At 37.3% G+C, this 23,275-nt stretch overlaps 2 protein-coding genes across 6 annotated transcripts in view; both read right to left on the bottom strand.

Moving 5' to 3' along the window:
* Nucleotides 1-1,944, bottom strand: part of LOC134743079 (rho GTPase-activating protein 100F) — a 56,525-nt gene extending 54,581 nt beyond the window's left edge. For all 5 annotated transcript variants that reach the window (XM_063676381.1, XM_063676382.1, XM_063676384.1 and 2 more), the window contains exon 1: nucleotides 1,502-1,944. In XM_063676381.1, the coding sequence (XP_063532451.1) occupies nucleotides 1,502-1,588 (87 nt within the window). In that variant the 5' untranslated portion in view covers nucleotides 1,589-1,944. The remainder of the gene's footprint in view (nucleotides 1-1,501) is intronic.
* Nucleotides 1,945-17,894: 15,950 nt separating this feature from the next.
* LOC134742735 (uncharacterized) lies at nucleotides 17,895-23,275 on the bottom strand. Its single transcript, XM_063675924.1, has 2 exons — nucleotides 23,114-23,275; nucleotides 17,895-18,256 (listed from the first exon to the last, which is right to left on the bottom strand). Exons 1-2 carry the CDS (start codon nucleotides 23,202-23,204, stop codon nucleotides 18,072-18,074), a joined length of 276 nt encoding a protein of 91 aa, XP_063531994.1. The 5' UTR covers nucleotides 23,205-23,275; the 3' UTR covers nucleotides 17,895-18,071.

Raw genomic sequence — 23,275 nt, 5'->3', positions numbered from 1 at the left:
GTGCCCTTATATACCACTGGTTAGCTCAAATCGTGCTTGATACAACATCAGTGATATTACAGCGTCTTAGAAGCCACAATACAGTTATTTAGCCCTATAAAAGCACCTTTTTATCTAATATATCATAAATGTGCTCTAAATCACTGTTGTGAGCAGTTTTGCATCTGAAGTTACATATATATGCCGTATAAATAGTGGGTATCCTGCCTGTGAAGCCGATAGTCCTGGGTTCGAATCCTAGTAAGGGCATTTATTTTTGTGATGAACACAAATATTTGTTCCTGAGTCATATATCATATATTTGCTCTAAATCACTGTTGTGAGCAGTATTGCATCTGAAGTTACATATACATATATGCCGTATAGTGGGTACCCTACCTGTGAAGCCGAATAGTCCTGGGTTCGAATCCCGGTAAGGGCATTTATTTGTGTGATGAACACAAATATAGTCATGGGTGTTCTGTATGTAGTTATCTATATAAGTATCGTCGCCTAGCATATAGTTCAAGCTATGCTTAGTTTGCGGCTAGGTTGATGGTGTAATACTCTTTAGTGTTAATAGGTGTTTTTATATCATTACTTTGCTAGGTGGGTAACGCTAAAATCAACGTCTGCGAATGAAAAAGATAATTTAATTCATTAATCTGTGTTTAAGAGACTAAAATGGGTCAATGCAACAATTCAATAGACGTATTTAGGTCAGTATTTACTGCAAATGCAGACAAATATAAGAAGTGACATACTTAATTTTAAATGTCACCTTTACCAATTTTATTTCTTAGGAAGGTAACATTCAAATTATGGTTTAAAAGCCAGCAAGAACAATTTGAGTTCCTGATCACTCCATACATTGTCAAGTTTTAATCAATATAATAAACACTGAGTTATACTCTTGAGCAGAGTTTCTTGTAGCTGCTGTCTTGAGACAAGATGGCGAAAGATGCTGCAAATCCCGGAGTAACCTACCTACTCACAACACATTATCGAATCAACACTAACTGCTTTTAAATTAGGTTTTTCTCCAAATGATGACTTAAACTCTTACTTGAATGTTTCACTGATGGTTATAATGTAAGTTTGAAGTTTATTTACAGCGTTTACAATATAATTTGTCGGTTTCTATGCATCCGTATTTTTATACGAATTTCTCTACAAAAATACATCTAATGTGAAGCATTAGTAGTATTGCAGAGACTTGAAACTAGATCGATTTACTACCATGCACCATGTTGAAGTGACCCATCTGCCGGTGCTACCACCATTCTATCTTTGGGTTCTGTTTGGACGTAGAGGTCGAGTACGTGAATAAGTCGACAGTTTCAGAGTTGACGTTTCGCTAGACCACGTCAGAACCTGATGCGAGAACGGCAGACCGGTGGGACGAGAGGATCCACGAGTTAGAAGCGATATCGCTGGGGTCGTCGTACGGGTAGAGAAAGCGGCGGCGTCCGGGCCGGGAGGGGCGACGGTTTCGGCGCGCGCTATCGATCGGATCGCATACCTTCCTGCGGCCGCAGCAAAGCATCCTCCGAGCGCGCGACTGTCCGCCCGGCGAAGACTTCAACCTGGTAAGTTTTCGCCACTGCATGGGTGCTGTTAGCGCGGCGCGTGCCGGCGCGGCCGCGGGCCCGGGGACTCGCGCATCGCGGCCGGGACGCGGGCGGAGCGCGCGAGCCTTCCTCGCGGAGTGCCCGCCGGCCGCCCGCGCGTGCGCGCCAGCCGCCTAGCCACACCGCCCTCGCTCGCACCACCCTCCTACTCCCTTTGCGATTAATAATTCCGGCTACGCTGCCAGTGCGTATGTGGGTTAGTTTTTTGGCGATCGATGCCGCTATTTGGTGCGAGCCGCTTCCGGTCGCTAGACCATCGCGGTGCAGTCGAGACGAAGGCAGACGACCTTTTAATTGCCTACGTCCGACGATAAGCGCCATGCCGTTAATGTAAGGTTAATGCATGAATGACGTTAAAATGTTATGTCTGATTAGATGTGAGTAAAATGTGCTGTCAATGAATTGCCAACTTGCGTCAACCCGTAGATTTAGAGACAGCACAGTTGAGACCATTTAATAAGGCATTATATTGATAATTATACTACAGACATATTTACAATAGGACCACCATTTTTTTTATAAAAAAAATTTAAATGTATATTTTTGATTAGTTTGCATTAAAATTTAAATGATGATTAGAATGGACTAATCGCCCAAACATCACACATTAGCAATTCTTACAAATGTGATTAGCCTTAATTATCTGTAAGAACATACCTAATGATTAAAGAAAGTCAATGTGCTTATAATAAGGTACATATTAAAGGACCGACCCGCAGACCGGGGGCAACTGCATAAGGAATCGAACTTTATGAGCATCAAGAATATCAAGATGGTAGGACCATGTAAGGTTTGCAATGTAGACTGTAATACCTACATATTCTATATACATATTATGCCTATGCTCTCCTCCAAACAAAATTTATTCAATGTTTTTTAATAATAGAAATGGAGAACGGTTCTCGTCGGCATCGAAGAATAAAACCTTTTATAAAAAAAAGATAAACCGACTTCAAAAAGGATGAAATAAAATATTATTCTTTGTAGGGTTCCGTGTTTAAGTATATGCGTTACCAACTGATATGTTCGAAGTCGGTGCCAAGCCAAATTTTGAACCATATATTCATAGTGATTTTGGTGCAATTCGATAAGGATGCGGCTATATAAGTATGTACGTTGAATTGCCTAACGCAGCGTACTACGTAGGCGAACAACACGCGAATGCGAAGCGGCGCGGCACGGCGCCTTAATTAATCCTTTAGTACCTATAGAAGTGTCCTATGTGGGCGATCTCGTTGCGAACGCGAACGCCTTGGGCTGGCCGCGCCGCGCCGCGTCGCTCCGCTTTGCGTTCGCGAGTGTTCGCCTTTGTAAAACGCAGCGTTACACGACGACAATAAACGAACTTTCTGTAGGTATTTAAGAACACACGGTTAAACCTTCTTGGCGCAGTTCGTACCATGCTTGTCGGCACATTAGTGTAAATCTAATGCGTTTATTTGTCGTCGTATTTTTTAAAGAGCATTTCTTACTAATTCTTAAACATTTAAAACTTTCGCGTTTTGAACACATATTAAATCACATTTACAAACCTGTGTCGAAACGTCGGTAAATAAAGGTAACAAAATAAATTCGCGAAAGACCCGTTTGTAAATGTGATTTAATTCTTAAACAGTCCATAGCACGCAAGTGGGACTGGGTTATTTTCTGTCGCTTATCTAGAGGACTACATTTCAAAATATAAAACAATTCAAGGAACCTCCATGCCAAATTTCAGCTAAAGCGGTTCAGTTGTTAAGCCATGAAAAGGTAACAAAGAGGCAGGCAGAATTACTTTCACGTTTATAATATTTGTACAGTTGTAATGGGATTTATAGACATAAAGCTGATTATTTTTGACTGGTATTGTTACTACTTGGCTTGGCACCGACTTTAAACATATCAGTTGGTAACGCATATACTTAAACACGGAACCCTACAAAGAATAATATTTTATTTCATCCTTTTTGAAATCGGTTTATCTTTTTTTTATAAGTTTTAATTTTTCCAATTTTAGTTTTAAGATATTGTTAAGAGCGTGACGCATGAATGAAAAACATAATCATGTTTAACTCTAAATTCGTAAACTTTATTAAATAATCAGAATTTCCTCGAGTCCGTCTGGGAAATCATTCCTGTCACTAAATCCATTCTCCGCCCCGCCACTGACCCAATCCCTCAAACCCCCGATCACTCAACCTCACAGCACATCAACACACACTGAACCTCTCGACCCTAAACCACCAACCCTTCAACCGCCATTCCCCCAGCCCTAACCCCGGACCCCTTAACTCCTAACCCTAACCCCCAATACCTTAACTCCCAACCCCTCAGTCCCCGACCCATCAACCCATCTCCCCTCAACCCCCAACCTCAAACCCCCCCAAACACTAATACCCTCTACCTTCACCTCTCACACCTGCCTCTCACCTTAGTCTCTTTGGTTGTTTCCAACACTACCTACATCCAAAATCATAATACACATACGAGGGAAGTTCCACATTTCATCCGTGGTCTTCATCATCAGTAGCCTTACCACGAGTTTGACATTGATATATTCGCTATCGTGTGCGTAACTGTATGTTTATACATCTCGCTCGTACTGGCATATTAGTGTACAAAGTAAGTTACGAAGACGCTAGCGAATATTTCGTGTCAAACTCGTAGTTAGGCTACAGTTGCACTACATCAAATTGGTGGTTTTTGGGAGGAAATGCTTGAGTTACTTTAGAAAACACCGAAATCACCATACACGTGCCTTTAAAAATTGAAGAGTTCCCTCAATTCCTCACGGATTCCATCATCAGATCAAAACCAAAAATATTACGAGAACACCTTGGAGGTAACTTCTTTCAAACAGAAAAATAATTACTCAAATCGGATCATGGGTGCCGGAGTAATCGCTGAAATCATTGTCATCATCAAAACAATCATCATCATCAGCTCCACTTCATCAAATTGGTGGTTTTCGAGAGAAAATGCTCGAGTTGCTTAAGAAAACACCCAAATTACCATACATGTGCCTTTAAAAATTGAGAAGTTCCCTCAATTCCTCATGGATTCCATCATCAGAACAGCACCAGATTAATGTGGGACCACCTTGGAGGTAGTTCCTTTCAAACAAAAAAAAATTGTTCAAGTCGGACCACGGGTCTCGGAGTAATCGCTGAACATCCTACATTAAATAAATCATCATCAGTATCATCAAAACAATCATCATCATCAGGGCCACTTCATCAAATTGGTCGTTTTCGAGAGAAAATGCTCAAGTTGCTCATGAAAACACCCAAATCACCATACATGTGCCTTTAAAAATTGAGGAGTTCCCTCAATTCCTCAGGGATCCCATCATCAGATCAGAACCAGATTAATATGGGACCAACTTGGAAGTAGCTCCTTTCGAACAAAAAAAGAATAACTCAAATCGGACCACGGGTCTCGGAGTAATCGGTGAACATACATAAAAGTAAAAAAAAAATAGCAACAACCGAATACAGAACCTCCTCCTTCTATGAAATTGAAGTCGGTTAAAAATAACGAAAGCTAAGGAACTTCCAAGACTGCATCATAGTGGAGCCGAATATTAATTATTCTGCTCTGGCAAGTGTGTGCACCTGGTACTGGTTTTCTATACAAGATTAGTCCCGAATACAAGGACTCCGGCTCTCGCTTTTCATTCGCTAGTCCTGGCTGACGATGTGAAGGAGTATACCCGCACAAAGACCGCTACGAGTTAAGGGGCCCACCCATTACCAGTCCGCCGGACTATGGAAGGTAGAGGTAGTTCTTTACCATCCATACGCCGGACGATATCGGCCTGTCAGTTGTTCGGAACTGTCAAATTTTTGTTCTAACTGACAGGCTGATATCGTCCGGCGGACTGGTAATAGGTGGGCCCCTTTAAACATGGAACACAGTTTCAATAGCGCCGTAACGTGCTTAGGCTCTTACGAAATAACCTCCTGAATTTTGGCGGTCAACAGAGACATACCGTCTGTGCATGGCCTAAGTAACGTTTGAATTTTTTTATTACCTACTTTGTGTGTGTATTCGTTAAACATATGGATACAGATAACTACTAATTAAACCCTTAATCTTGACTATAACATGCACTACTTACAAAAATTTAATTAGGTAAATAAGGGATGACTCACGTTAGACCGGGCCGTGTCCGGGCCGGAGCTTCCGGCGCTTCGTTTTCTATGGAAAGCATAAGCATCACGTGATCACCTGTCATGTCATAGAAAAGTAAGCGCCGGAAGCTCCGGTCCGGACACGGCCCGGTCTAACGTGGGTCATCCTTAATGCTAGATTTATACTATAGGTAGTCGTCAAACTGATGTCAGTCTGTCTGGCTGGCTACTTAAATTGTGATATACTTTTCTTATCGGCAAGGTACGAGTACGACTTAATAACGTACTAAAATAAATATGGTCCAGCCCACGTCCAGCCACTCTAACGTTCATCAAATTCAGGGCCGCTTTGAGATCGTCCCGTCACTTTTCTACTCAGATTAATGGAATTTCAACGACCTCTCTGTGCACAGTAAAAAAACAACATCGTTAGCCTGAAACTTTTAGATACGCTGCATCCATCACCCGCCCAATAACTGTGAACTAAGTGAATCAGTTTTTTATGGAATTAACCACTCAAAGTTAATTCGTTTGTATGGGTATCAAATATAGAGAATAGCTAACTATGTAATCATTGTAATCAAGTTCTATAGAAATTCAACTTTTGGTATGGAAATTCCGTTTTGTTCGTTTTAAAGCAGGTATTGTATATGTATATGTCGCTTTTGTTTCATTGTCACTATAGGTACAGTCAGCATCCTTTATGTTTATAGTAACAAAAGTGTGATACGATACGATACGATATAATTATTTTGGCCACTTTAGTCGTCACTATTTACTTGATGCTGAGTGTACATAGACATACGAGAAAATTTACTTGTGAAGATCCCTACCTGCATGCTGAAATAACGCACTAAAGCCATCATATCCTTGGGTAGGCCAAGTAGTATTGGAGCATAATATCAGCCTATTACCAATCATGGTCATAACAAAGATTTCATTGATTCGGTTAAGCATACGGTGGTATAAGTTAGTATAAATTGAATCAACGAAACTGATGAGATTGCTTTAGCATGATTTTTAAAGTAAGTGTTGTATGAATATAAAAGTAAGTTGCATTGGGGTAACTTCTAAAGCGAGGTAATTTAGAAAATGGCAAATATCTACTAAATTCATTGAACTATTATTACTAACGTATAGAACCAGCACAGAGAACCAGTATTATGCGCCATGAGTTGCTGCCGTTTTGGCATCAAACCATAGAAGCGGAGCGTGAATCTCGCGACCTAAACGCGTAAGCGCCATGAATTTTTACGGCGCTTACGACGTTTTGGTCACGTGGTACAGATTATGATTGCGACAATTTTATTGTTTGGTATGTTGTCTCTATAGTAATAATAAATCAGTGACTAAATTAGAACTTCAACTGTAGCAAAAGTGAGCAAGGTGCCTTAGTAAGCATTGTAGTAGCATAATTGTTGCTAAAGAATTAAGTGCTTCTGGTTTTATAGGTACCTATTTGGCATTTTCAAAATTAAATACCCCGGGAACGCGGTGCTAAATGGCAAAACAAAGAAATAAATAAGAAGATATTTTGTTCGTTTTACTTATTGAAGTTATTGACTTGACTTTACATCAAAACGTAACGTAACGTAACGTAACGTAACGTATTTTTCATAATTAGGTCTCGTCTTATTCCTTGGTAAACACTCTTGGTTGAGATTATAAAGCTTTTACCTCTCATTTACGAGTATGTTTACTTGTTAGAATAAGTCTGTTCGTTTGAACAAGTCTTAACGTACGGTTTTTACTCATTATTATTTTTAGTCGCTTTTGGCGACATGTTTCGGATTCTTTGACAATAGATTCTGATTTGAGATTTGATGCTGGATTCTTTGTTTGGATAATAGTGAGTAAAAACCGTACTGATAAATATTTTGAAATATGTCTCACGATAGTTTAAGTGCGAAGTCTTAACATAAAATAAAAGTCATATCATATGTATACTTACCGATGAAAAAAAAAACACAAATCAAAATATTTAATAAAATAAGTATGTAATATAAAGTGCTCGTCAAGCATGGAGCTTATAGGGATATGTCTGCATTCTTACTGCCATGTTTGTGCAAAGTTAGCGTGGTCAGAGGCCAGCGTTGTGTTGATTAGTGATGTCACAGACAACTCAGTGGTATTCAAACATGTAATAATAAAATATAACGTTTTAAATACCTATGTGACAATAGTGGTACCAAGTCGCTTTTACTTATTTCCAAAAGAAATTAAAATAAAAACATAGGATCCAACTAATACAACAAAGCCCTTAATTTGGGGATAGCGTGGTGCGCCGTGTGTTGACCGGGTAGATCGTAGCAATTCCCGAAATTATTATTTCTACCGTTAGAGTATTTTTTACCGTTTCATCAAGACATGCCAAAAAAATATATGTCAAATGTTATAATGAGCGGCAAATAGTGATAACGATAACTAAATTGGTGTTTAAGTTTGAAAATAAATAAAAACAATATAAGAAGTATTGGACTTGAGTTGAGAGCCGAGGCTTATTTATAAATTTGTTATTGTTTTGATCTTGTTTTGATACGACCTTGATGATATAGCTCACGATGATTGATGCGAGTAAAATGCACTAAGATTCGCGTCAAAGTCGTACCATAAAAAGCAAAAGCCTAATAATTAATTACTTGACATATGTTTATCTATAAATAATTAGTAATTCTGCCCCCCTCGGGCTCTTGATGCTCTCGAGGATGCTGGCAAAAAAAACTAATAATCAACAAATAATTCCAAATGAAATAAACAATACTTATTAATCGTAAAAATAACTAAATACATAAAAACTTAACTAATAACATTAATATTATAATTGCTATCAGCGCGTAAGGCGCCATAGCGATTGAAAGTTAACACGTAATATAACCCCATGCCAGTTATTGCCAACTGCCGGGCGAGCTCGGAGGACATGTTGACCGCGCCGACCAACCATTATAAACGCGTATCTCTGGCGCGCTCTCTTTATTAACGTATAGGTCACGTTACACTGGACTGCGCGACAGCCTGGTCCGCCTGCGCTCGCGCGATGACAATTTCACTGTACTGTACTATTATAGCTTACCAGTTGCCGATTCATACTGTACATACCCACTTTTTTCTTGTAAAAATTAATACTAAGTTGCTTTGTTCTGTTTTAGAATATATTTTAAGCTGTTCATGCACTCTGTAAATAATGTATATAATGTTTGTTTGTATTTCTCTATCTGTTATTACAATCATAATACGCCTCCGTGGGTGTAGAGTGAGTTTTTCTTCCATTATCCAACTATCGATATCGATAAAATAATGTTTCTAACTCTAGCAAGATTGCGACAGTCTTTTGTTTTGCCGCGTAAATTCCAGGCTCTGCTTATCAGAATAACACAGACGCCCAATCTTACTGAAAAACTTTAAGTGGTTTGATACAAGTGAGCCCAAAGACTACTTGCGCCTGTTGTTCGTTATGAGAGGTATTGTGACGTTTAGCGTCGCACGTAGAAGAGTTTAGCCAGTTTAGGTAGGTTAAAAAAAGGTAGAAGGATAAATTTACAAAAGATATTTAATATTAATAAAATATATAAGTATATAATACGTATACGTATCAGCATATATCGATTAGGATACGAGTATTGTATATATCTCATGTATATACTGTATATTTCAGGTAAACACCTCCAAACGTCTTACTTATTATTCTTATTATTCTTATTATTCTTACTTATTATTCTTCTTATTCTGAATGCCAATAATTCTGGGCGATCATTTTGTCTCACTCACTGAGCAAAATGCGATTTTGCTTACTGTTTTTAACACATTCAGTGCCAGCGAGTGCTACGCGCTACGAGCGCAGCCGATAACATGCAAAATCTCGTATATAAAAAACAGCGACTACGAATAGAGAACCCGACTATCGGGTCACTGGCACTGAATGTGTTAAGCAGCAAAGTACCCTTGTTCGAGCTGCTGAGGTGAAAACATTTTAGTAACGTTTCTTATCAGTATTTACACATCAATCCGCAGCTATTTTACTTGAAGTCGAGAATATTTGATTTACTTTTAACGAATTGATTTGATCGCTGACTCGGATTTGACTTTTATTACTAGCGTTTTACCTTTTCATTTACCTGATCCATAGTATTCTCGTACATACTAAATCTTTTCTTTTCTCGGTTATTTCAAGGTACATTAAATTCTGAAAGATAAATATAGTCATAGGTAATAGTGGGTATTACTGCGATGTTCTGCCACCAGAGTGCAGCACTAGCCCCTTTAGTAAACCATAGAGTAATTAAATCTTATTATTATCTTATCTTTTTTTTATGGTTTATCTTCAAATTTATTTACATACAAGATATATACAGTGGTAATAATCTTATCTTATATCTTAATAAAATATGACATTGATGTATCAAGGCGGTTTGTTTACAGAGGACCTACCTACCAGGAAACGCGAATCCGAAATTGCCTCTTTATAGCTCGAATATGCAAAAGTGACAGAGATGTTAGATAAAGAAATTTCAATTTTCTTGTTTTGCGATAGACCCTCAGATTGTGGTAGTGGCGCCCCCTACGCAGTTTCGCGTAGGTAATAATCCCTATTGAAAGGATTTTTTTCCAGAAGCAAAGAAAACCATGCTTAACGTAACAGAAACAGAAAGGAAAGGGGAAAATTAAAAACAAACCAACTGGAGTCGTCGCACGGTACGCTTATCACCATGCCTGTCACGTTCTAACAAGTATGTGAGTGCGAAAGTGACGGACTTAGTGATAAGGGAAACCATGCTGCGCGGGCAGTTTCTCTTATAATTGAACAATTCAAGCACCATTCGTTATCTTGATGACAAGGTTGATGGATTGACTAGTCAATTGTGTCGTTATTAAAATGTCGAAAAACTACTACATAAGTAACTATATTATGTATGTAGGTATCTTGCATTATGAAGGGCGTAAATTGCGCTGGACCAAGTGTATGAACGGCCGTGATTTGCCGCTCGCCGCGCCGCCGGTCGCGTGCTGCATCCAGGCCACGGCCTTACGCTTATGTGGGCGCTACCACACTCTGTCGCATCCCGAGTCGGTGAAGAGACAACTTAGATGGACTCTAACACAAATATCAAATAAGCCAAATTTCACTGTAGGATTACTAGTTTCCCAACCACAGACTAAATTCGAACATTCGAAGCAACTCTTAGTACAGTCGAAGGCAAAAATATCGATCCAGACAAATGGCTGGTACACATATTTTTGAAAATTTGGGAATATATATATATATATTTATCCCCTTGGCTGTACCTAAATCTCATTCAATCGTTTACGGTAAACCTCATATTCTCGTTTCGGATAACAAATTATAAAATCAAACCAGTTTTTCAGTACTTATTTATATAGTTAGTAGTTTTTCGGTTAAAAAGACGGAAGTTATGGCCTACGTCCCTGATGATAACGCGCCAAATGCGAGAGTATGTATCGGTGACGAGATGTTGAAGCGGGTGGAGAGGTTCAGGTATCTTGGTAGCACGATAACAGCAAAGTACGACCTGGATGCTGAAATAAATGCGAGAATTGGTGCTGCAGCTGTGGCGCCTGTGGCATTCGGGAAACTCCGGCCGAAGGTATTATTTCGCTCTCATGACCTGAAGCTCTCCACTAAAATTATGACAGCAGTGCTGCCGAATCTGCTGTACTCGTCTGAGACATGGGACCTTTACCGTAAGCATATACGTACACTCGACAGATTCCACCTTAAATATCACAAACACATCAAATGGACGGACCGGGTCAGAAATACAAACGTCCTGAGGCGCGCAAATGTCGGAGGCATTGAGGTGTATCTGATGAGGCGGCAGCTGCGGTGGTGTGGGCACGTGTCTCGGATGTCAGAAGACAGAATGGCGAAGCGCATCTTTTTTTCAGAACTCCAGAATGGTAAGCGTAAAAGTGGTGGCCAGTACTTACGATATAAGGATGTTCTGAAAAGAGATATGAAGAGATGCAAACAACAGCCCTCTGTCTGGGAGCGGAAGGCAGCGCAGCGGCCCGAATGGCGGCGCCTCATTCATGATCGAGTCACCGATTTTGAGACTGAACGCCGCAGTGAGCTCGACAGAAAACAAGATGAGCTTAAGGCTCGGCCGCCAACCTCGATTCCCTATAACTATGTAAGTGGTGCGTTGACGTGTCCAAAATGCGGTCGAGTATTTAGCAAGAAGATAGGGTACGTGAGCCACCTAATAAGGGCGCACCAGAGAGTGGATCAGCTACACTAATAATGCGAATTAAAAATTGCCTACTCCAGAGCACACAGTCGCTGTCGCCGAAGTCGGTCAGGAGACCATCATCAGTTTTTCGGTAGTATTGTCAAACTCCTATTTATTTATAATTCATAACTTGAATGTTCTATTAGGTCCAACATAATATATCATAATATACGTTATTCATGCATAAATAATCAACTCTCATCCTTATCTTTTAGGTGCTAGTACTTAGTGTAAGACAAAGATAGTATGATTCTCTCTGTCTATGTTTGAAATGAGACAAGTTCTTTGACAAACTATACATATGTAGTTAAGTTCAGCGACATCATTTTAGATTTATGACCAGATATAATAAAACTTTTTACTTTTAATTCTTAAGTTTTTTCCGTGATGTTGTTAGGCTAAATATGTATACTAACTCTATAATCGTAGTTGTCAGGCAAGGGAGCGATTTGCCTGGTTCCGGAACATTACCTACGGTTATGCAATGTTGACAACGCTCTTTGCTGGGGAAATTTCAATTTAGCTTGTGGCCATTCAGCGTATTCTTTTAAGGGAAGTAATTAAATGATCAGCCATTTTTAAAACTGATCTGCAAAAAAATACCCATTAAATCATTTGGGCAGCATACAAATAGGTTGCCGGAAATAAATAAAAATCGAGCTGCAACTCTTGTTCAGCAAACAATTCACAAACGGTCAATATTATAACCAATATCCATCTGCTTAATAAATAGTTGAGTTGCAAAATTATTATTTGGTCAGCAAGATTTAAAAATTGGTTGGCAGTTTAATTGAGACGTATGCATATTAACCCTTAAATGAATGATTTTTTGTATAACTTTTTAATAAATTGAAATAGATGTGTCATGTTGTATAGATTGAGGGAATAATATTTTGGATAGCTGCATATTGAGCCACGGACCATCAAATATACGATGCATATATACATCATTATGCATTTAAGGGTTAAACAAATGGTAATCTGATATAATAAGATGGGTTGCGTTTGATTTGGAAAATCGGCAGGGTTGCAGGCGGAGCGGAATCGTGTGCGTGCATTTCATTTGATGATTATTAGCAGTCACATTGCGGTGTTCTAACGTATTTGTTGGTGATATTTATCCGTTTTGGTACTTTGAGAGTATTATAGGTGTAAAATGGAAGATATTAGCTACTAGAAAAGTGGGTTAGGTTAGGTTAGAACTGCGACCTTCACAGAAAACTACTGCTACTAGAAAAGTGGGTTAGGTTAGGTTAGGTTAGAACTGCGACCTTTACAGAAACCAACTGCTACTAGAAAAGTGGGTTAGGTTAGAACTATTTTTTGCACATCAGTTAAATTGTAATCCAAAATGAAATAATCCGCTTACCCACTGGCTGCTTAACAAAATTTGATTAATGGTGGATCGCTTACTGCTGAATTGCCGATCAAATAATTAATTTGCGAACCAAATCAATTTAGAGCAGCTCATTATAACATTAATTGCGAACTGATTTTGAAATACTTGCTAACCTTAAGTTGCTGATCAAATACACATTTTGGCTGACTAAATATATAGTTTTGTTCATCAAAATAGGAATATTTTGCAGATCGATTAAATAACACCCTTATTTTAATGACCTAAGATTATACTTAATAAATACTTTCAAGCAAGATAATTAAGTAATAAGCAAATAATTAATATATCAAAAGGGTGTGGTATTTCGGCGGTTACGGGGCAACCTGCCGAATCCTACGCCGAGTCAGACGACGCAACGGAGCCACGCTGTTACCTCGTCGCCCAAATGCCTTGTTTAATTTTGAATTTTGTTTTTATGTATGTTTCTTTGTATTGTATTTTATTTTGTAATTTCATAGTGCCTTGGTTTTACTGTAATGCTGTGTTGCTTATTTGAGTAGTAAAATAGAATAAAAAATAAAATCACCTTCATCCGTCTCTACGAGCTCAGTCTACTGGGACTGGGCAAATGTTGTATGATTGTATGATTCGGTAACAGATGCACAAATCTCGGCTGTAACGTACCTACACACATAAGTCAAACACACGAATGTTATAAAACTTATCTCTATAGTATATTAACTGTAATTCTAATTTTACTTTGACATTTGAATAAGCTTTTGTTTTTAATTATAATTGTATATTTAATTTTAAGATCGATTTTAATTTTAATTTTGATCTCAATTTATATTTTAACTGTATATTAATTATAATTTTATTTTGACATTTTTATGTTTCGGCTTTATGAAATAAATGAGTTTTATCATGTTTTTCACTATACTTATAATCATAATTCATTTCTATCTTCTTGTTTCGTTCCTGTTAAATTGTCTTAATTCATCGTCATCGCACAAGATTCACATATTACGTGATTTCACCTGCGTCGTGAGAGCAACATTTACCTATGCCTAAGAACACAGGACGTCTGCCTACTTAATTCGCAAACCATTTTATATCTAGAGCTCGTTCCTAGTGTATGTTGGCCTCTAGATTCTCGCGGAAATCTGTGAAATAGAAGATCACGAATATTTTGAGTCGCTCGAGTTTCTGGGTCCGGAGAGTCCCGGTACGTTTTGTGAATGGGAGCCAGCTGAGAAACCGTGTCAACCGCCACTCGTGATCCGCTTAGCGCCGAGACATGCCATTAAATGTGCCATTTTCAACCAAAAGGGTACTTATTGTCGGTTGTCAGTTAGGCGCTATTTCCATATAGCTTCAATTCGAAATCAACCTTATCGACAAGCGACAATGTGGTACCTTTTGGTTGAAAACGTCACAAATACGTAAATGTTTTATAAATCACAGCACGACTTCTTCAGGTAATTGTCAAATAGCTTAATACTTAATGGTTTTTCAGGGTGAAAGTATTGAGAACTACCTACATAGAGTAATGAACTTAACATATAAAATTAACATAGCATCGATAAGAAGAACCGTGAAAATTAAATACTACCTACTTATACTACAACTTACCTAACTTAAAGCCATCAAGAATATTACTTTCACACCATAACGCAGTTCTTATTAAGCAACGTAAGTAACTTCAGGTACCTGATGTACATCAGCCTAGTTATCTACCCACGAGAATACGCCTGCGAAAGGTCAATGTTTTTGTAATTACATAGGCACGTAAGTCAATCAGTCTATGAGACCATTATTTCGAATCGATCGGCTGAGGTGTTTCATGATTGCCCCGGTGTCTCAAAGGGGTGGAAAGTTCTAAAATTAGATGTACGAGCATCGGCACTGACTTGGTATAAAAGAATAAGTAGCCTTGATGGTAGGTAGGTACTTACAATGGTTGGTAGTTTTACATAGTGATTTATCGTTGGCCTAAATTTTGTATTAGGCTTATTGTCAGGTATAAGTACCTATTATTAACAGTACAAGTATATTTCTCTGCTGCTGTAAGCAATTTGTAGATTCAATTTACAACGATATATATATTAAACAGTGGCTAAAAAAAATTGCATTTCAGTTGCCAGGAAGGTTTTGGGATTATACTGAGCAACTTTTACTAAATCGCGAAAAAAATTTGGCTGTTTCATACATTTTTATTTTATTTTATGGGACGGTAAAATTTTTCTTGGCGATTTCGTGGTCGATCCCATAGTGAAAGTTGTTCAGTATAATCCCAAAACCTCCCTGGCAACGGGAATGCACTTATTTTTTAGCCACCCTGTTTATAGGGGAAACATCCACTAAGTACACAATGCGCTAGGAAAAAAGGCATACCTATATCGCAACTCAGTACATGGGCTTAGTCATGCTTAGTGGATTGTGGTTTGTACTTTAGATGCGTAGTTAACTAGTAACAATTGCGTGCGACTGACATTATGAAAGGCCAATCGCGGCGCAAGCGAAGTCTGTGCGATTCCATATGCCGCGGTCCAACTACCTTCCGCGGCCACCAATGGCACCAATCTACCTCCGCCTATCTAGGTCTCACATGACTTCTCCCACTAACACGGTTGTGTATGTTAACGTGATATCACAGAATAAGTAATAGTATTAACTGCGTGTGCTATCAAAATCGTTGCGGACTTGTCTTGGTTCGGTTCGGACTCTATATTGTATGTAATATTAGATATCCAGACGGTTCATGCTTCCCCCTGGCGATGCCCTTGCATACAAATTTTGAATTTCGCGCCTTTTTCTACTGGCAGTTCGCTACTCCTACTCCATTTTCCGTACCGGGCAAACACTTTTCAAAACGTTCAAACTCCAATGTATAGGTACTTCAGTATATCTTTCCTATAAACGCTCTTACTTATGTGTCGGGAGTGTTAGACACACACCAAGTTGACAAATTCTACAGAACTTTAGTTTGCTTAGGACCCGTATCGTCAAACTTCGCTGTCAGTCTATCGAAGTTTCAGTAATGTTGAACACTGCGAGCATCTCGAATATTATGGCGAATTTGTGAGAAACCCTACCTTAAAATTAAATAAGTTCCATCTCTAGATTAGAATCTAGAGTACGAACTGAAAATCGTTGGGGCAAAAAGGTTCGTGACTTGACTAAGGTTAGCTAAACACTGGACAGAATCAACAAAATCTATTTTACCCAGCTTTTTTTGAACATCGTAGATAAGTGGATCAGTAGATAAATCTAAGTAAATATCGACACAAAACCTAGTTAAATAAATAAAATGAATAAAAATAATAATAATTTATTCACTAATCATAATTTACTTATTCTTACTTAGAGTAGGTATCTACGATCTAGCAACTAAGTTCTAGTACTCTCTACTTTTTATTTAGTAACGTTTTGGTTCCAAGATGGAATTAATTCTAATGAAGGATGAGTAATTCAAATGGAACTTTGAAGTTAAATTCAAAACTACCTAAAGAAAATTGGGTACGGTATTTAGTTCAAAGGAGTACTTATTTTAATGAAAGCCTCTTATTATTTAGACCCTAAGGAACGCTGGGCCGATTCCTGATTTCTCTTTAACTGATTTTTTTAAAAGCAATAATAAAAAAAATTGCAAGCACGATCTAGATTTTTTTTAATTAATTTTAAGCGAGAATTATTTTTTCCATCTGTTGTCATTTCCAAGTTACAAGACGGCAATATGTTTGCCATTGTCAATCAATGAATGTCATAAAGTACAAATTTTCATAGTGCGACTGAAACTTTGTAGGGAAATTTAAAAAATATATTAAAATGTGATTTTAATGTTTAAAAGCATTAATTTGAAGTTTGAAATATGATAATTAAAAAATCTAAGATCTTGCCAAAGAGATGCATTTTACAAGAGATGGAACAACTTTTATCGGCTCTCCTTTTTTTCGTAGATTGGTACGAGTATATTCTCCGATGCGAACTAAAATTTATATTAACTAACAGCTCGTTTATTGAGAAAAAAAATGTCTGAGTTGTCTTACGACAAATATCTTGTCGTTACACCTGTACTAATGGAATTTATTTAGATGTGTGGCAAACGATTTGACGGAGCGTTTAGTTCAAAATTGGTGATAAACTGTTTTAAATGATTTGATATTTCATAGTACCTAAGACAAAACTGTTTATTCCTTTTCTAACATGTAGCCATTAGTGCGGACGTATCTTATCATGAGAAAAATCGGTAGCACAACAGGTCTTTACGTGATCTTATAGATATCGACTCAACAATGTACTTATATGTAGAGAGCGCGTATTGCGCAAATAACTATAATATGATGACAACACATCCTGTTAAAACGGAACTAAGTTACGCAACATCTCACAGCAGCCACAGCATAGATATATTTAGATTAAATGACTGCTTAGGTTTTATTATATCTACCCATGTATACTGACCGGCATTAGGTTTTTTTAAGCAACTTTCTTATATTTCGTAATAACTGTAAGTCGCCAGTCTCCCTCCAAGAACGTAATGTCACGTTCGGATCGCCAGGATGCATAATAACAGTAAGTGCCCGCGACAGGTTCTTTTTGGTTTTAATAATAAGTAACTGAAAGTGTTACACAGTGTCACATCGCAATTCACTACACTTTTTATGCCATTCTTTTAGTACGAGGTGGCATCAGTATTTAAACTCAGCGCTGGCGTACCAGGTGGTAAGTATGCCCTTCGGCTGGCAATCAGAATACACGGTGTTTAGTAGCATTTCGGTATACACAGCTTAGTATCCCAGTCTCTCAATAGACCGGGATTGCACCAGCATTGGCACTCTGTACTGGCGTGCCACGTGGCGGTATGGAAGCCCCGAGGTGGACAGGTGGGCTCCAATCCGCAGCCGGGGCCGCCGGGGTGGTACTCGCCTGGCGGGCATTGCTCGGAATCTGGAATTTAGATTCACGATTCAAATTCTATAAGTAGGACTCACACAAAAGTATAAGTAAGTAAGTATAAGTAAGACTTGTGCTTTTTCACATGTTAGACTTAGACTTCGATTTCTCTATAATAGTAACCCATTTATATCCACTAATATTTTCTCTTAGTAATTTTTCTCTGCCTCTCTCTTAAGTAAGTATATTACCAAAGAGCGCCTTAGTAATAATGACTCCTTTTGAGTAGGAACGCAGCCAGAAATTCCACATATAATGTTGACATATGTACCTACTAGCTGCTGCCCGCGACTTCATAGGCGTGGATTTGTATGTTGGTAGTTATATATTCTACATGAGAATAGAACATTATGCAGCAAAAGATATTAGTAGGGACGGTTAATCATTTGTTAATAATTATACAACGCATAAAAAATTGTCCTCACAAACCAAGAAGTTTCAAGGCTCTAACTGAAAAAAAAAAAACGATATAATCCCTCTAAACCCTCTTAGAAGATTTGCAAGTCCACTATTAAAAAAAAAATCGCTTCCGATGAAACTTTATTAATACAAACTTTTTTAAAACGGTGAAATCAGTTTCGTCTATTTTAATATAATATATTATTACCAAGTTTCAAGTTCCTAGCTTAAAAGGAAACTTGTACCACATATAAAATTACATCCCCTTTTTAACTCCCTTAGGGGTTGAATTTTTAAGAACGTTGAAATAACTTTTTTTGTAATCTTATACAATGCCTTTCTGAAAAAATTCAAAGCATTTGTAAACTTTTAACCCATGTTGAACCCTTTTAGAGGATGAATATTTAAAAACGGTTATATTACTTTTCTTGTATTCTAATAGTATGCCTTTACAAAGATTCAAGTCCCGCAGTCAGAAAAATTTTGATTTCCATACAAATTTTCAACCCCTTTTTTACCACCTTGGGGGAAGAATTTTCAAAAATGTTGAAATTAGTTTTCTACCCTTTTAATTAAAATATCTTTCTACGAAGTTTCAAGTAGGTACCTAGCTTGAAATTAAATTAGGACCCCCTACAAAGTTAAACCCCTTTTTAACCACTTTAAGGGACGAATTTTTATAAACACTGAAATCACTTTTCTTGTATTTTAATAATATACCTTCGGTTTAAAGAAATTTATTGTCTAAGAAATTACAGAAATTTCACTTATAAGACAACTTATAAATAGCTAACTTAAAGTAATTATTTACAAATAACGCAATAAGCAAGCACTTATGATAATGTTTGACAATAAGCAACTGCATTTTCATGTGAACTAAAATTAAATACAAGAATAAAACTAAGAATCGACCCTAATGGTCTTAACCTAAGGTTTTACAAAGATTCAAGTCCCGCACTCAAAAAAATGTTTGACCTCAACTCTACACAAATTTTCAATCCCTTTTTCACCAGCTTAAGGGATGACTTTTCAAAAACGCTAAAATCAGTTTTTTTTTTCTTTTAATGAAATACCTTTTTACAAAGTTTCAAATTCCTAGGTTTTAAATAAAATTTGAACACTATACAAATTTTCAACCCCTTTTTTACCCTTTTAAGGGATGAATTTTTAAAAACGCTGAAATTAGTTTTCTTTTTTATTCTAATAATATGCCCTTATACAAAGATTCAAGTCCCGCACTCACAAAATCATTTGATCTCCATACAAACTTTTAACCCCTTTTTATTTTAAAAACGCTGAAATTAGTTTTCTTGTTTTTTAATACATTTTTGCAAAGTTTCAAGTTCCTAGCTTGAAATAAAATTTACACCCCAAGACAAACTTTCATCCCCTTTTTAGCCCCCTCAGTTGGTTGAATTTCCAAAAAACGTCGAAATTATTTTGTTTTGTAATATTGTTAATTCGTCACTATACACGGTGTTTCAAGACCCACTGAAAACCTAAAGTTTGTTCAGAATCGATAGGAGAATCGATTGCGCTATATTTTAATGGGGGTATTTTTTTTTTACATGCTCAGCTCAGTCTACAAGTTTGTAATGCAATATCAATAACTAGCATTTGACACGTTAGGTGTCAATAAGCAATAACACCCTTAACTGGCCATTGGTAAACCTTATCTCGTTGCAGTAAGGTATGCAAATGATCAGTTAACAGTGTTTACGATGGTAACTAGCAATTGTTTGTTGTCACCAAAGATAGATATAACTCCGTAATAGATGGATACAGTCTAAGGAAAAAACGTGCCTCGAAAATCAAGAAAATTTGATTCTCGATCAGACGGCGCTACTAGCTTTGGCCTACTGTCGTATAGATGGCGTTGACGGTTTCGTTTGTCATTTAACAATTTTAACGCATACCAGTGAAAGAACATGGGTCAAAATCATAAAAATAATTAATGCAAATAAGAAAAATCATTTATCCATATTTAAATACATTTTATCGTATTCTTATAAATCTTCATTTTTAGTTTTAAAGTGTGTCGATAGATGGCAGTGAATTTACTGTGGTTACAAAATTTACTATGACAGTACCGCTCTATTTTATTACATCCTCTTTGATGTCACTAAAACGACGAAGTATCTTGTGTAGAATTACCAGTCGAATAGAATTGTTAAGAAAACTACACAACGAATATTTTTTAAATATTTATCGGATTAAAGAATAAATGCCCAAGATGAGTTTAAAATTAAAAAAATATGTTGGGGGTGTCTCAGGTTTTCAGTGGCTCAAGTAACACCGTGTAGCGATGATATAGTAGATTGTTAACCAAGGGATGAAAGGCACTCATTTCTGCCGAGGTATTTTGGTGCTCGAACACAGTGAGAGCGCCAACAGTCCGAGGCTGAAATGACGCCTTTCACCCGAGTTAAACACTCTACTTTTCATTTCGAATACGAGGAAAGTAAAATGCATGTGTTTTTTTTAAAACATGACCGAGTATACATGTTTATAGTATTTCTTAAGGGTACTTTCGGTTAGCAATTTAGGCAAAAGTATCATTATTTATGGAATGGAGAGTCAAATATCAGAATGGAAATTGTATAACAAATCCATTTAAACTCAAATTTGAATTGCTTATCGTAAAAAAATCAAAAAAATCGTACTTCGAACGTAAAATGCTCTAGTGCAGACGCGTATCATTTTCTGCACACCTTTTAGAACAACAATGACCCTCTTTCAGAGCATGAGAAATGAAAAATACATTGCTAAACTTAATCACAATAACTTATTTCATACAAAAACTTACTTGATAGAGAAAGATAGTCTTATTGCGATTCCTATAAGAGGAAAGAGAAAATAGTGCCATGCTTTGTCCTTATCACCGACCGGGTGACATCATAGGTAGGAGGCGATGGCGAAATACCGAAATTTATAAGAGTGAAAGAGAAAAAATCCTATGCTGCCCAAATTTTATATGAATACTCTTTCTCTTACCCCCGGTCGCTCGGTGGCGCTTCTATAACTACTTGTATATACTATGTCTATGACTAAATGTTTTGTAAAAATAGCGGGCGCCGGTTTTACTTTTTAATTTTTCACTTTTTCTGTTTACAACAGTCAACGTGGCAATGATAGTTCCGTTCAGCCAAATAATAAAAAATGTTTTAGCCAAATATCTTATTTTATAACGTTTTATTTATATAATAACAAATAAATAAAAAATCGACTAAATTAATGTCTAATGGCGAAATAAAAATATACCTATAAAGTTTTTGAACATTCATACTCTTTGGTGTGGACGTATAGATACGGTGTCGGAATTAAATTTAAAAAAGTTGGAATAAGTAAAAAGACCTAGTTCGCAAAAAACAACTTTGCGAACCCTAAACAGCTACGAAAAGTAGCACTCATAATCTTTAGACTCGTCTTGCAAACGACACTAACTTTACCCTGAGAAAGATGAACACTCATGTTTCCATACCGGTCGGGGAAACCCAACTACTTCCTACGAACAGCTACGTCGTTGACTATGTCGGCTATGATCTAACCAATTCGTGATTATTGTATTAGATAGCCGGTTTACTTAATTGGAGAAAAAAAACAGCTTCAAATATACATATTTAATAATAATAATAAAAAAATTAATAAAAAAAAAAATATTACTCTGCTATAACAAATAACACTATAGGCGCCATAATACCTATTAATTAACCGTCTCAATAAACTGTTAGTAAGATTTGTTTCTATGAGCTAACAGTAGCCGGCGTAGATATTTTCTGCAATCGTCAAGTATAGTAAGCAAGAATAGTAGCAGATAGAACAACGCGCCAAAAGTATCTGAGAAATCGATATTTCGTTATTTGCCTCTTAATCGCACGAATATGGAAGAGCGATAGAGAAGCATATATCGAAATTTGGATTTTCCTTTTTTGTGGCAAGTCCTCTGATATCTTTTAACGGACTTACGAGTATACAAAGAGCTGCACTGTTACCTCATTGATCTGTTTTAAGGATGACTCACGTTAGACCGGGCCGTGACCGGGCCGGAGCTTCCGGCGCTTCGTTTTCTATGGAAAGCATCACGTGATCACCTGTCATGTCATAGAAAAGTAAGGGCCGGAAGCTCCGGCCCGGTCACGGCCCGGTCTAACGTGAGTCATCCTTAAATCCACCTATTTCGTGATTATGAACTATCGTATCTAAAAAATGCATATTCCTACACACATTACAACTTAAAACCCATTAGGTACATTCCCTTTCTTTGTAGGTAGAAAAAATTTAAAACACAATTGAAATATCAATAAATTTCGCTTTGTTGGCCCAAATATTTTTATTGCATCTCTTTTCTCAGTACAGAAAACAGATGGTACGCCGTATTGAAGCAAATAAAGCAAAGTTAATTACTATAATTAATTAATTTGATTTTATAGGTAAAACACATTAATTACGTACATTCGATAACATTCGATTCGGCGGCAGGCGCTGCCAAACTCGCGCACCACAAGTTGAAACAAACCACAAACACCAAAACACAGGTCTTCATCTTCGATGTTAATGAAACCACCTTATGTTGTGAGATGTACGAGCGATACTAACAAGTAAATGAGGATGTTT

The sequence above is a fragment of the Cydia strobilella genome, chromosome 7 (assembly GCF_947568885.1).
Source record: "Cydia strobilella chromosome 7, ilCydStro3.1, whole genome shotgun sequence".
NCBI classification, from domain to species: domain Eukaryota; kingdom Metazoa; phylum Arthropoda; class Insecta; order Lepidoptera; family Tortricidae; genus Cydia; species Cydia strobilella.
This window is presented reverse-complemented; position numbering and strand designations above follow the sequence as displayed.